Source organism: Salvelinus namaycush, chromosome 34, assembly GCF_016432855.1.
Source record: "Salvelinus namaycush isolate Seneca chromosome 34, SaNama_1.0, whole genome shotgun sequence".
NCBI classification, from domain to species: Eukaryota; Metazoa; Chordata; class Actinopteri; order Salmoniformes; family Salmonidae; genus Salvelinus; species Salvelinus namaycush.
Window position 1 is genome coordinate 41,228,907 of NC_052340.1, and position 15,746 is coordinate 41,244,652.

Genomic DNA, 15,746 nt, shown 5'->3' on the forward strand with positions numbered 1-15,746 from the left:
GTACAGTGATATGATTGTCTATTGTCCCGTACCTTTCCCGTAGTCAGGTATCTGTACAGTGATACGATTGTCTATTGTCCCGTACCTTTACCGTAGTCAGGTATCTGTACAGTGATGTGACTGTCTATTGTCCCGTACCTTTCCCGTAGTCAGGTATCTCTGTACAGTGATGTGATTGTCTATTGTCCCGTACCTTTCACGTAGTCAGGTATCTGTACAGTGATATGATTGTCTATTGTCCCGTACCTTTCCCGTAGTCAGGTATCTGTACAGTGATACGATTGTCTATTGTCCCGTACCTTTCCCGTAGTCAGGTATCTGTACAGTGATGTGATTGTCTATTGTCCCGTACCTTTCCCGTAGTCAGGTTTCTGTACAGTGATGTGATTGTCTATTGTCCCGTACCTTTCCCGTAGTCAGGTATCTGTACAGTGATATGACTGTCTATTGTCCCGTACCTTTCCCGTAGTCAGGTATCTCTGTACAGTGATATGACTGTCTATTGTCCCGTACCTTTACCGTAGTCAGGTATCTCTGTACAGTGATATGACTGTCTATTGTCCCGTACCTTTCCCGTAGTCAGGTATCTCTGTACAGTGATATGACTGTCTATTGTCCCGTACCTTTCCCGTAGTCAGGTATCTCTGTACAGTGATATGATTGTCTATTGTCCCGTACCTTTCCCGTAGTCAGGTATCTGTACAGTGATGTGATTGTCTATTGTCCCGTACCTTTCCCGTAGTCAGGTATCTGTGCAGTGATATGATTGTCTATTGTCCCGTACCTTTACCGTAGTCAGGTATCTGTACAGTGATGTGACTGTCTATTGTCCCGTACCTTTCCCGTAGTCAGGTATCTGTACAGTGATACGATTGTCTATTGTCCCGTACCTTTCCCGTAGTCAGGTATCTCTGTGCAGTGATATGACTGTCTATTGTCCCGTACCTTTCCCGTAGTCAGGTATCTCTGTACAGTGATGTGACTGTCTATTGTCCCGTACCTTTCCCGTAGTCAGGTATCTCTGTGCAGTGATATGACTGTCGATTGTCCCGTACCTTTCCCGTAGTCAGGTATCTCTGTACAGTGATGTGACTGTCTATTGTCCCGTACCTTTCCCGTAGTCGGGTATCTCTGTACAGTGATGTGACTGTCTATTGTCCCGTACCTTTCCCGTAGTCAGGTATCTCTGTACAGTGATATGACTGTCTATTGTCCCGTACCTTTCCCGTAGTCGGGTATCTCTGTACAGTGATGTGACTGTCTATTGTCCCGTACCTTTCCCGTAGTCAGGTATCTCTGTGCAGTGATATGACTGTCTATTGTCCCGTACCTTTCCCGTAGTCAGGTATCTCTGTACAGTGATGTGACTGTCTATTGTCCCGTACCTTTCCCGTAGTCAGGTATCTCTGTGCAGTGATATGACTGTCGATTGTCCCGTACCTTTCCCGTAGTCAGGTATCTGTACAGTGATAGGACTGTCTATTGACCCGTACCTTTCCCGTAGTCAGGTATCTGTACAGTGATGTGATTGTCTATTGTCCCGTACCTTTCCCGTAGTCAGGTATCTCTGTACAGTGATGTGATTGTCTATTGTCCCGTACCTTTCCCGTAGTCAGGTATCTGTACAGTGATGTGATTGTCGATTGTCCCGTACCTTTCCCGTAGTCAGGTATCTCTGTACAGTGATGTGATTGTCGATTGTCCCGTACCTTTCCCGTAGTCAGGTATCTGTACAGACAGACTGATGACTCCCACCAGGTCTTCTATAGGAACCAGAGATCTCAGGATGGCCCGAATCCTCAGAGCCTCACCTTTACCCGCCTGGATCAACTGGATATTGACAAACAGACAGGGAGATACATACATGCAGACAGACAGACAGACAGACAGACAGACAGACAGACAGACAGACAGACAGACAGACAGACAGACAGACAGACAGACAGACAGAACGAGAGGGGTTATTGTTTCGGTAGAGATATAACGAGGCCCCGGCCAGATTCTAGTAAAGCCTAGCTAAGCATCCTTCATGTTCACGACCGTAAACATGTGGTATTGTCATAACAGACGTCAGAATCAGCGCTTATGAAATGTTGACTTGTGGAAAACGGCCTAACGTACGTGCATCTCAGGTGCACAGCGTCCCAGCAGGTCGATGAGGGCAGAGTAGAAGGACATGATGGCGTTTCCAAGATGGACGCGGTTCTCCTCCTGCTGCTCCTCACCACCAAACCTGACAGACAGACAGACAGACAGACAGACAGACAGACAGACAGACAGACAGACAGACAGACAGACAGACAGACAGAAAAAGAGGGCGAGAGACGTTATTCACATTGTTTAGTCTTTAGTGTTATTTTAGGTTCCAAGACAATAGAGACATGGTTCAATAGAGACAGTCTTATATTCTGATGTTTCTTCTCTTTCATACTGAACACCTTTTCTCTCTCTAGTCTTACCACAGCATCCATTTTATATGCTAAAGAATATACTTTTAATTACACAGGGAAGCGTCTGTCCTTCTTGATGGTAGGTCCGTCCCAGGCTACACACCACAAAACAACAACAACACAACAATACCCCAACAACAACATAACAACAACACAACAATACCCCAACAAAACAACAACACAACAATACCCCAACAAAACAACAACACAACAATACCCCAACAAAACAACAACACAACAATACCCCAACAAAACAACAACACAACAATACCCCAACAAAACAACAACACAACAATACCCCAACAAAACAACAACACAACAACAACGCAACAACAACAACACAACAATACCCCAACACAACAACAACACAACAATACCCCAACAAAACAACAACACAACAATACCCCAACAAAACAACAACACAACAACAACGCAACAACAACAACACAACAATACCCCAACAAAACAACAACAACAACGCAACAACAACAACGCAACACAACAACAACAATACAACACAATAACAACACCACAACAACACAAACACAACAACACCACAGCAACACCAACACAACAACAAAAATGTATCCCCACAACAACAACATAACAACGACAACACAATAACAACATTTTTTTCACCACAACAACAACAACAACAGAACAACAACAACATAACAACAGCTCTCCAGTAGTCTTACATGGGGAACCGCCTGTCCTTCTTGACAGTAGGTCCGTCCCTGGCTGGGTCCTCTGAGATCTTGATGGCCTCCTCTATTGCCGCCAGCAGACCAGCACCCCCCTCTCCTCTCAGGGCGGGGCCAAAACACTCCGGCCGACGAATCAGTAGACGCACCACCACGTTGGCATTCTCCTCCACACTCTCTCCTGTAGGGTAAGAACAGACAGGAAGAGACAAATAATAGAAGAAGAACAGAGTGTGAGTGTCACCACCACTGGTACAATGTAGCACTGGCACGCCTCTATTATGGAGACTACCATGGTGGAGACTACAGCCACGGTGGAGGCTACAGCCACGGTGGAGGCTACCATGGTGGAGACTAAAGCCACGGTGGAGACTACAGCCACGGTGGAGACTACAGCCACGGTGGAGACTACAGCCACGGTGGAGACTACAGCCATGGTGGAGGCTACCATGGTGGAGACTAAAGCCACGGTGGAGACTACAGCCACGGTGGAGACTACAGCCACGGTGGAGACTACAGCCACGGTGGAGACTACAGCCACGGTGGAGACTACAGCCACGGTGGAGACTACAGCCACGGTGGAGGCTAAAGCCACGGTGGAGGCTACCATGGTGGAGACTAAAGCCACGGTGGAGACTACAGCCACGGTGGAGACTACAGCCACGGTGGAGACTACAGCCACGGTGGAGACTACAGCCACGGTGGAGGCTACCATGGTGGAGACTAAAGCCACGGTGGAGACTACAGCCACGGTGGAGACTACAGCCACGGTGGAGACTACAGCCACGGTGGAGACTACAGCCACGGTGGAGGCTACAGCCACGGTGGAGGCTACAGCCACGGTGGAGGCTACCATGGTGGAGACTACAGCCACGGTGGAGACTAAAGCCACGGTGGAGGCTACCATGGTGGAGACTACAGCCACGGTGGAGGCTACAGCCACGGTGGAGGCTACCATGGTGGAGACTAAAGCCACGGTGGAGACTACAGCCACGGTGGAGACTACAGCCACGGTGGAGACTACAGCCACGGTGGAGAACACAGCCACAGTGGAGACTACAGCCACGGTGGAGGCTACAACCACGGTGGAGGCTACAGCCACGGTGGAGGCTACAGCCACGGTGGAGGCTACCATGGTGGAGACTACAGCCATGGTGGAGACTACAGCCATGTTGGAGACTACAGCCATGGTGGAGACTACAGCCACGGTGGAGGCTACCATGGTGGAGACTACAGTCATGGTGGAGACTACAGCCATGGTGGAGACTACAGTAATGGTGGAGACTACAGCATGGTGGAGACTACAGCCATGGTGGAGACTACAGCCATGGTGGAGACTACAGCCACGGTGGAGACTACAGCCACGGTGGAGGCTACCATGGTGGAGACTACAGCCACGGTGGAGACTACAGCCATGGTGGAGACTACAGCAACGGTGGAGACTACAGCCACGGTGGAGACTACAGCCACGGTGGAAACTACAGCCACGGTGGAGGCTACCATGGTGGAGACCACAGCCACGGTGGAGACTACAGCCCCGGTGGAGACTACAGCCACGGGTGGAAACTACAGCCACGGTGGAGGCTACCATGGTGGAGACTACAGCCATGGTGGAGACTACTGCCACGGTACTACAGCCACGGTGGAGACTACAGCCACAGTGGAGACTACAGCCATGGTGGAGGCTACCATGTTGGAGACTACAGCCACGGTGGAGACTACAGCCATGGTGGAGACTACAGCATGGTGGAGACTACAGCCATGGTGGAGGCTACCATGGTGGAGACTACAGCCATGGTGGAGACTACAGCCATGGTGGAGACAACCATGGTGGAGACTAAAGCCACGGTGGAGACTACAGCCATGGTGGAGACTACAGCCATGGTGGAGACTACAGCCATGGTGGAGACTACCATGGTGGAGACTACAGCCATGGTGGATACTACAGCATGGTGGAGACTACAGCCATGGTGGAATGCTACCATGGTGGAGACTACAGCCATGGTGGAGACTACCATGGTGGAGACTACCATGGTGGAGACTACAGCCACGGTGGAGACTACAGCCATGGTGGAGACTACAGCCATGGTGGAGACTACAGCCATGGTGGAGACTACCGCCATGGTGGAGACTACAGCAATGGTGGAGACTACAGCCATGGTGGAGACTACAGCCATGGTGGAGACTACAGCCATGGTGGAGACTACAGCCACAGTGGAGACTACAGCCACGGTGGAGACTACAGCCACAGTGGAGACTACAGCCACGGTGGAGACTACAGCCACAGTGGAGACTACAGCCACGGTGGAGACTACAGCCACAGTGGAGACTACAGCCACGGTGGAGACTACAGCATGGTGGAGACTACAGCCATGGTGGAGGCTACCATGGTGGAGACTACAGCCATGGTGGAGACTACAGCCATGGTGGAGACTATCATGGTGGAGACTACAGCCATGGTGGAGACTACAGCCATGGTGGAGACTACCATGGTGGAGACTACAGCCACAGTGGAGGCTACAGCCACGGTGGAGGCTACAGCCACGGTGGAGGCTACAGCCACGGTGGAGGCTACCATGGTGGAGACTACAGCCATGGTGGAGACTACAGCCATGGTGGAGACTACAGCCATGGTGGAGACTACAGCCACGGTGGAGGCTACCATGGTGGAGACTACAGCCATGGTGGAGACTACAGCCATGGTGGAGACTACAGTAATGGTGGAGACTACAGCATGGTGGAGACTACAGCCATGGTGGAGACTACAGCCATGGTGGAGACTACAGCCACGGTGGAGACTACAGCCACGGTGGAGACTACAGCCACGGTGGAGGCTACCATGGTGGAGACTACAGCCACGGTGGAGACTACAGCCATGGTGGAGACTACAGCAACGGTGGAGACTACAGCCACGGTGGAGACTACAGCCACGGTGGAAACTACAGCCACGGTGGAGGCTACCATGGTGGAGACCACAGCCACGGTGGAGACTACAGCCCCGGTGGAGACTACAGCCACGGGTGGAGACTACAGCAACGGTGGAGACTACAGCCACGGTGGAGACTACAGCCACGGTGGAGACTACAGCCGCGGTGGAAACTACAGCCACGGTGGAGGCTACCATGGTGGAGACTACAGCCATGGTGGAGACTACTGCCACGGTACTACAGCCACGGTGGAGACTACAGCCACAGTGGAGACTACAGCCACGGTGGAGGCTACCATGTTGGAGACTACAGCCACGGTGGAGACTACAGCCATGGTGGAGACTACCATGGTGGAGACTACAGCCACAGTGGAGGCTACAGCCACGGTGGAGGCTACAGCCACGGTGGAGGCTACAGCCACGGTGGAGGCTACCATGGTGGAGACTACAGCCATGGTGGAGACTACAGCCATGGTGGAGACTACAGCCATGGTGGAGACTACAGCCACGGTGGAGGCTACCATGGTGGAGACTACAGCCATGGTGGAGACTACAGCCATGGTGGAGACTACAGCCACGGTGGAGACTACAGCCATGGTGGAGACTACAGCAACGGTGGAGACTACAGCCACGGTGGAGACTACAGCCACGGTGGAAACTACAGCCACGGTGGAGGCTACCATGGTGGAGACCACAGCCACGGTGGAGACTACAGCCCCGGTGGAGACTACAGCCACGGGTGGAGACTACAGCAACGGTGGAGACTACAGCCACGGTGGAGACTACAGCCACGGTGGAGACTACAGCCGCGGTGGAAACTACAGCCACGGTGGAGGCTACCATGGTGGAGACTACAGCCATGGTGGAGACTACTGCCACGGTACTACAGCCACGGTGGAGACTACAGCCACAGTGGAGACTACAGCCACGGTGGAGGCTACCATGTTGGAGACTACAGCCACGGTGGAGACTACAGCCAGGGTGGAGAATACCATGGTGGAGACTACAGCCACAGTGGAGGCTAAAGCCACGGTGGAGGCTACAGCCATGGTGGAGACTATCATGGTGGAGACTACAGCCATGGTGGAGACTACAGCCATGGTGGAGACTACCATGGTGGAGACTACAGCCACAGTGGAGGCTACAGCCACGGTGGAGGCTACAGCCACGGTGGAGGCTACAGCCACGGTGGAGGCTACCATGGTGGAGACTACAGCCATGGTGGAGACTACAGCCATGGTGGAGACTACAGCCATGGTGGAGACTACAGCCACGGTGGAGGCTACCATGGTGGAGACTACAGCCATGGTGGAGACTACAGCCATGGTGGAGACTACAGTAATGGTGGAGACTACAGCATGGTGGAGACTACAGCCATGGTGGAGACTACAGCCATGGTGGAGACTACAGCCACGGTGGAGACTACAGCCACGGTGGAGACTACAGCCACGGTGGAGGCTACCATGGTGGAGACTACAGCCACGGTGGAGACTACAGCCATGGTGGAGACTACAGCAACGGTGGAGACTACAGCCACGGTGGAGACTACAGCCACGGTGGAAACTACAGCCACGGTGGAGGCTACCATGGTGGAGACCACAGCCACGGTGGAGACTACAGCCCCGGTGGAGACTACAGCCACGGGTGGAGACTACAGCAACGGTGGAGACTACAGCCACGGTGGAGACTACAGCCACGGTGGAGACTACAGCCGCGGTGGAAACTACAGCCACGGTGGAGGCTACCATGGTGGAGACTACAGCCATGGTGGAGACTACTGCCACGGTACTACAGCCACGGTGGAGACTACAGCCACAGTGGAGACTACAGCCACGGTGGAGGCTACCATGTTGGAGACTACAGCCACGGTGGAGACTACAGCCATGGTGGAGACTACCATGGTGGAGACTACAGCCACAGTGGAGGCTACAGCCACGGTGGAGGCTACAGCCACGGTGGAGGCTACAGCCACGGTGGAGGCTACCATGGTGGAGACTACAGCCATGGTGGAGACTACAGCCATGGTGGAGACTACAGCCATGGTGGAGACTACAGCCACGGTGGAGGCTACCATGGTGGAGACTACAGCCATGGTGGAGACTACAGCCATGGTGGAGACTACAGCCACGGTGGAGACTACAGCCATGGTGGAGACTACAGCAACGGTGGAGACTACAGCCACGGTGGAGACTACAGCCACGGTGGAAACTACAGCCACGGTGGAGGCTACCATGGTGGAGACCACAGCCACGGTGGAGACTACAGCCCCGGTGGAGACTACAGCCACGGGTGGAGACTACAGCAACGGTGGAGACTACAGCCACGGTGGAGACTACAGCCACGGTGGAGACTACAGCCGCGGTGGAAACTACAGCCACGGTGGAGGCTACCATGGTGGAGACTACAGCCATGGTGGAGACTACTGCCACGGTACTACAGCCACGGTGGAGACTACAGCCACAGTGGAGACTACAGCCACGGTGGAGGCTACCATGTTGGAGACTACAGCCACGGTGGAGACTACAGCCAGGGTGGAGACTACCATGGTGGAGACTACAGCCACAGTGGAGGCTAAAGCCACGGTGGAGGCTACAGCCACGGTGGAGGCTACAGCCACGGTGGAGGCTACCATGGTGGAGACTACAGCCATGGTGGAGACTACAGCCATGGTGGAGACTACAGCCATGGTGGAGACTACAGCCACGGTGGAGGCTACCATGGTGGAGACTACAGCCATGGTGGAGACTACAGCCATGGTGGAGACTACAGCCATGGTGGAGACTACAGCCACGGTGGAGGCTACCATGGTGGAGACTACAGCCATGGTGGAGACTACAGCCATGGTGGAGACTACAGTAATGGTGGAGACTACAGCATGGTGGAGACTACAGCCATGGTGGAGACTACAGCCACGGTGGAGACTACAGCCACGGTGGAGACTACAGCCACGGTGGAGGCTACCATGGTGGAGACTACAGCCACGGTGGAGACTACAGCCATGGTGGAGACTACAGCAACGGTGGAGACTACAGCCACGGTGGAGACTACAGCCACGGTGGAAACTACAGCCACGGTGGAGGCTACCATGGTGGAGACCACAGCCACGGTGGAGACTACAGCCCCGGTGGAGACTACAGCCACGGGTGGAGACTACAGCAACGGTGGAGACTACAGCCACGGTGGAGACTACAGCCGCGGTGGAAACTACAGCCACGGTGGAGGCTACCATGGTGGAGACTACAGCCATGGTGGAGACTACTGCCACGGTACTACAGCCACGGTGGAGACTACAGCCACAGTGGAGACTACAGCCACGGTGGAGGCTACCATGTTGGAGACTACAGCCACGGTGGAGACTACAGCCATGGTGGAGACTACAGCATGGTGGAGACTACAGCCATGGTGGAGACTACAGCCATGGTGGAGACTACAGCCATGGTGGAGACTACCGCCATGGTGGAGACTACAGCAATGGTGGAGACTACCGCCATGGTGGAGACTACAGCCACGGTGGAGACTACAGCCACGGTGGAGACTACAGCCACAGTGGAGACTACAGCCACGGTGGAGACTACAGCCACAGTGGAGACTACAGCCACGGTGGAGACTACAGCCACAGTGGAGACTACAGCCACGGTGGAGACTACAGCCACAGTGGAGACTACAGCCACGGTGGAGACTACAGCTGTGGTGGAGACTACCATGGTGGAGACTACAGCTGTGGTGGAGACTACAGCTGTGGTGGAGACTACCATGGTGGAGACTACCATGGTGGAGACTACAGCTGTGGTGGAGACTACATCCACGGTGGAGACTACCATGGTGGAGACTACCATGGTGGAGACTACAGCTGTGGTGGAGACTACAGCCACGGTGGAGACTACCATGGTGGAGACTACAGCCATGGTGGAGACTACAGCCATGGTGGAGACTACAGCCATGGTGGAGACTACAGCCACGGTGGAGACTACCATGGTGGAGACTACAGTTATAGAGACTTCAGCCAAGTCAGCGATAACAATATCAATGATAACAGCAGCAACATCAGGAATATAGTCCAGGTATTAGATAGCCTGGAAACCACTCCGAATCCACACTTCAGAATTGTGAAACAGAACGTATATTCAGTGTCTGTTGTTTTGCTAGGTGTTGGAGGTACTGTAACTGACCGTTGACAAAGACGGCAAAGCGGAGGAAGTCCAGGTATTTCTCTCCTCCACAGGGATTCCAGCCGATGTCAGGGTAACCCTTAGACAGGAGCATTGGACAGCTCTGTAGTCCACAGCCCGCCAGATACGTCACCACCTGGAGAGAGTGGCAGGTAGGAGAGGGTAAGGGTTAGCAGGGTACCCCGTAGACAGGAGCATGGGACAGGGTGATGAGGTGGTCTATCCAGGGTCTACTGTATAGGGGTACAGGGTGATGAGGTGTTCTATCCAGGGTCTACTGTATAGGGACTAGGGGTACAGGGTGATGAGGTGTTCTGTCCAGGGTCTACTGTATAGGGACTAGGGGTACAGGGTGATGAGGTGTTCTATCCAGGGTCTACTGTATAGGGACTAGGGGTACAGGGTGATGAGGTGGTCTATCCAGGGTCTACTGTATAGGGACTAGGGGTACAGGGTGACTGAGGTGGTCTATCCAGGGTCTACTGTATAGGGGTACAGGGTGACTGAGGTGTTCTATCCAGGGTCTACTGTATAGGGGTACAGGGTGATGAGGTGGTCTATCCAGGGTCTACTGTATAGGGGTACAGGGTGATGAGGTGTTCTATCCAGGGTCTACTGTATAGGGACTAGGGGTACAGGGTGATGAGGTGTTCTATCCAGGGTCTACTGTATAGGGACTAGGGGTACAGGGTGATGAGGTGGTCTATCCAGGGTCTACTGTATAGGGGTACAGGGTGATGAGGTGTTCTATCCAGGGTCTACTGTATAGGGGTACAGGGTGATGAGGTGTTCTATCCAGGGTCTACTGTATAGGGGGACAGGGTGATGAGGTGTTCTATCCAGGGTCTACTGTATAGGGACTAGGGGTACAGGGTGATGAGGTGTTCTATCCAGGGTCTACTGTATAGGGGTACAGGGTGACTGAGGTGGTCTATCCAGGGTCTACTGTATAGGGACTAGGGGTACAGGGTGATGAGGTGTTCTATCCAGGGTCTACTGTATAGGGGTACAGGGTGATGAGGTGTTCTATCCAGGGTCTACTGTATAGGGACTAGGGGTACAGGGTGACTGAGGTGGTCTATCCAGGGTCTACTGTATAGGGACTAGGGGTACAGGGTGACTGAGGTGGTCTATCCAGGGTCTACTGTATAAGGACAAGGGGTACAGGGTGACTGAGGTGGTCTATCCAGGGTATACTGTATAGGGGTACAGGGTGACTGAGGTGGTCTATCCAGGGTCTACTGTATAGGGACTAGGGGTACAGGGTGATGAGGTGGTCTATCCAGGGTCTACTGTATAGGGACTAGGGGTACAGGGTGACTGAGGTGGTCTATCCAGGGTCTACTGTATAGGGACTAGGGGTACAGGGTGATGAGGTGGTCTATCCAGGGTCTACTGTATAGGGGTACAGGGTGACTGAGGTGTTCTGTCCAGGGTCTACTGTATAGGGACTAGGGGTACAGGGTGACTGAGGTGTTCTGTCCAGGGTCTACTGTATAGGGACTAGGGGTACAGGGTGATGAGGTGGTCTATCCAGGGTCTACTGTATAGGGACTAGGGGTACAGGGTGACTGAGGTGGTCTATCCAGGGTCTACTGTATAGGGGTACAGGGTGACTGAGGTGGTCTATCCATGGTCTACTGTATAGGGACTAGGGGTACAGGGTGATGAGGTGTTCTATCCAGGGTCTACTGTATAGGGACTAGGGGTACAGGGTGACTGAGGTCGTCTATCCAGGGTCTACTGTATAGGGACTAGGGGTACAGGGTGACTGAGGTGGTCTATCCAGGGTCTACTGTATAGGGACTAGGGGTACAGGGTGACTGAGGTGGTCTATCCAGGGTCTACTGTATAGGGACACGGGGTACAGGGTGACTGAGGTGGTCTATCCAGGGTCTACTGTATAGGGACAAGGGGTACAGGGTGACTGAGGTGGTCTATCCAGGGTCTACTGTATAGGGACTAGGGGTACAGGGTGACTGAGGTGGTCTATCCAGGGTCTACTGTATAGGGGTACAGGGTGACTGAGGTGGTCTATCCAGGGTCTACTGTATAGGGACTAGGGGTACAGGGTGACTGAGGTGGTCTATCCAGGGTCTACTGTATAGGGACAAGGGGTACAGGGTGACTGAGGTGTTCTGTCCAGGGTCTACTGTATAGGGACTAGGGGTACAGGGTGACTGAGGTGGTCTATCCAGGGTCTACTGTATAGGGACTAGGGGTACAGGGTGACTGAGGTGGTCTATCCAGGGTCTACTGTATAGGGACACGGGGTACAGGGTGACTGAGGTGGTCTATCCAGGGTCTACTGTATAGGGACTAGGGGTACAGGGTGATGAGGTGGTCTATCCAGGGTCTACTGTATAGGGACTAGGGGTACAGGGTGACTGAGGTGTTCTGTCCAGGGTCTACTGTATAGGGACTAGGGGTACAGGGTGACTGAGGTGTTCTGTCCAGGGTCTACTGTATAGGGACTAGGGGTACAGGGTGACTGAGGTGTTCTATCCAGGGTCTACTGTATAGGGACTAGGGGTACAGGGTGACTGAGGTGGTCTATCCAGGGTCTACTGTATAGGGACTAGGGGTACAGGGTGACTGAGGTGGTCTATCCAGGGTCTACTGTATAGGGACACGGGGTACAGGGTGACTGAGGTGGTCTATCCAGGGTCTACTGTATAGGGACTAGGGGTACAGGGTGATGAGGTGGTCTATCCAGGGTCTACTGTATAGGGACTAGGGGTACAGGGTGACTGAGGTGTTCTGTCCAGGGTCTACTGTATAGGGACTAGGGGTACAGGGTGACTGAGGTGTTCTGTCCAGGGTCTACTGTATAGGGACTAGGGGTACAGGGTGACTGAGGTGGTCTATCCAGGGTCTACTGTATAGGGACTAGGGGTACAGGGTGATGAGGTGTTCTATCCAGGGTCTACTGTATAGGGGTACAGGGTGATGAGGTGGTCTATCCAGGGTCTACTGTATAGGGACTAGGGGTACAGGGTGACTGATCTCCAGGATCTGCTCCTGCAGAGCCTCGGCCAGCTCGTTGTTGGGTTAGAGTAAGGGTTTGGGTCAAATCAAATCAATTTAAATGTTATTTGTCACATGTGCCAAATACAACAGGTGTAGACCTTACCATGAAATGCTTACTTACAAGCCCTTAACCAACCAGTTTTAAGAAAATAGTTAAGAAAAGATTTACTTAATAAAACAAAGTAATTTGTAGGGGTAAAGTGACTATGCATAGATAATAAAAAGTGAGTAGCATTAGTGTAAAAACAAAGGGGGGTCAATGCAAATAGTCCGGGTGGCCATTTAATTAATTGTTCAGCCGTCTAATGGCTTGGAGGTAGAAGCTGTTAAGGAGCCTTTTGGACCTTAACTTGGATCTCCGATACTGCCTGCCGTGTGGTAGCAGAGAGAACAGTCTATGACTTGGATGACTGGAGTCTCTGAAAATGTTATGGGCTTTCCTCACTGCCTAGTATCTACTGTAGGTGTCACGCCCTGACCTTAGAGAGACTTTTTATTTCTCTATTTGGTTAGGTCAGGGTGTGATTTGGGTGGGCATTCTAGTTTTTCTATTTCTTCGTTGGCCGGGTGTGGTTCCCAATCAGAGGCAGCTGTCTATCGTTGTCTCTGATTGGGGATCATACTTAGGCAGCCTTTTTTCCACCTTTAGTTTGTGGGATCTTGTTTGTGTGTAGTTGCTTTCTGCACTGCATATAGCTTTACGTTCGTTTTGTATTTTGTTGTTTTTTCGGTGGAATTTAAATAAAACAAAGATGTACGCCCACCACGCTGCACCTTGGTCCAATCCATCTCTAAACGAACGTGACAGTAGGTCCTGGATGGCAGGAAGCTTGGCCCCAGTGATTTGCTGGGCGGTATGCATTACCCTCTGTAGCGCCTTACGGTCTGATGCCGAGCAGATGCCATACCAGGCGTTGATGCAACCGGTCAGAATGCTCTCGATGGTGCAGCTGTAGAACTTTTTGAGGGTCTGGGGACCCATGCAAAGTCTCGTGAGGGGGAAAGGCGTTGTCGTGCCCTCTTCACTACTGTTTTGGTGTGTTTGGACCATGATAGTTTGTTAGTGATGTGGACACCAAGGAGCTCTCAACCCACTCCACTACAGCCCCGTCGATGAGAATGGGGGCGTGCTCGGCCCTCCTTTTCCTGTCGTCCACGACCATCGCCATTGTCTTGCTCATGTTGAGGGAGAGGTTGTTGTCCTGGCACCACACTACCAGCTCTCAGACCTCCTCTCTATAGGCTGTCTCATCGTTGTCGGTGATCAGGCCTACTACCGTTGTGTCGTCAGAAAATGTAATGATGGTGTTGGAGTCGTGCTTGGCCACGCAGTCTTGGGTGAACAGGGAATACAGGAGGGGACTGAGCACGCACCCCTGAGGGGCCCCTGTGTTGAGGATCAGTGTGGCAGCTGTGTTGTTGCCTACCCTTACCACCTGGGGGTGGCCCGTCAGGATGTCCAGGATCCAGTTGCAGAGGGAGGTGTTTAGTCCCAGGGTCCTTAGCTTAGTGATTAGCTTAGTGATGAGCTTTGTTGTCACTATGGTGTTCAATACTGACTAATGAATAGCATTCTTACATAGGTGTTCCTTTTGTCCAGGTTGGAAATGGCAGTGTGGAGTGCGGTTGAGATTGTGTAATTTGTGAATCTGTTGGGGCGGTATGCAAATTGGAGTGGGTCTAGGGTTTCCGGGATGATGGTGTTGATGTGAGCCATGACCAGCCTTTCGAAGCACTTCATGGCTACCAACATGAGTCCTATGGGGCGGTAGACATTTAGGCAGGTTACCTTCACTTTCTTGGGCACAGGGACTATGGTGGTCTGCTTGAAACATGTAGGTATTACAGACTCGGTCTGGGAGAGGTTGAAAATGTCAGTAAAGACACTTGCCAGTTGGTCCATGCATGCTCTGAGTACACGTCCTGGTAATCCGTCTGGCCCCGCGGCCTTGTGAATATTGACCTGTTTAAAGGTCTTGCTCACATCGGCTATGGAGAGCGTGATCACACAGTCGTCCAGAACAGCTGGTGCTCTCATGTATTCTGGTATACTCCGCAATGGCATTGGATGAATCCCGGAACATATTCCAATCTGTGCTAACAAAACAGTCCTCTAGCGTAGCATCCGTGTCATCTGACCACTTCCGTATTGAGTGAGTCACTGGTACTTCCTGCTTTAGTTTTTGCTCGTAAACAGGAATTAAGATTATGGTCAGATTTGCCAAATGGATGGAGAGGGTGAGCTTTGTATGTGTCTCTGTGTGTGGAGTAAAGGTGGTCTAGAGTTATTTTCCTCTGGTTGCACATGTGAAATGCTGATAGAATTTAGGTAAAACAGATTTAAATTTCCCTGCATTAAAGTCCCCGGCCACTAGGAGTGCCACCAGTGGATGAGCATTTTCTTGTTTGCTTATGGCCCTATACAGTTCGTTGAGTGTGGTCTTAGTGCCAGCATCGGTTTGTGGTG

General features: G+C 52.6%; 1 protein-coding gene across 1 annotated transcript in view; it reads right to left on the reverse strand.

Moving 5' to 3' along the window:
* The window catches only part of ryr1b (ryanodine receptor 1b (skeletal)), a 261,073-nt gene that overhangs the window by 137,209 nt on the left and 108,118 nt on the right, over nt 1-15,746 (reverse strand). The window contains exons 46-49 of the mRNA XM_038973731.1: nt 10,250-10,385; nt 3,149-3,335; nt 2,122-2,233; nt 1,710-1,830 (exon numbers count right to left, since the gene is read on the reverse strand). Of these exons, the coding sequence (XP_038829659.1) occupies nt 1,710-1,830; nt 2,122-2,233; nt 3,149-3,335; nt 10,250-10,385 (556 nt within the window). The remainder of the gene's footprint in view (nt 1-1,709; nt 1,831-2,121; nt 2,234-3,148; nt 3,336-10,249; nt 10,386-15,746) is intronic.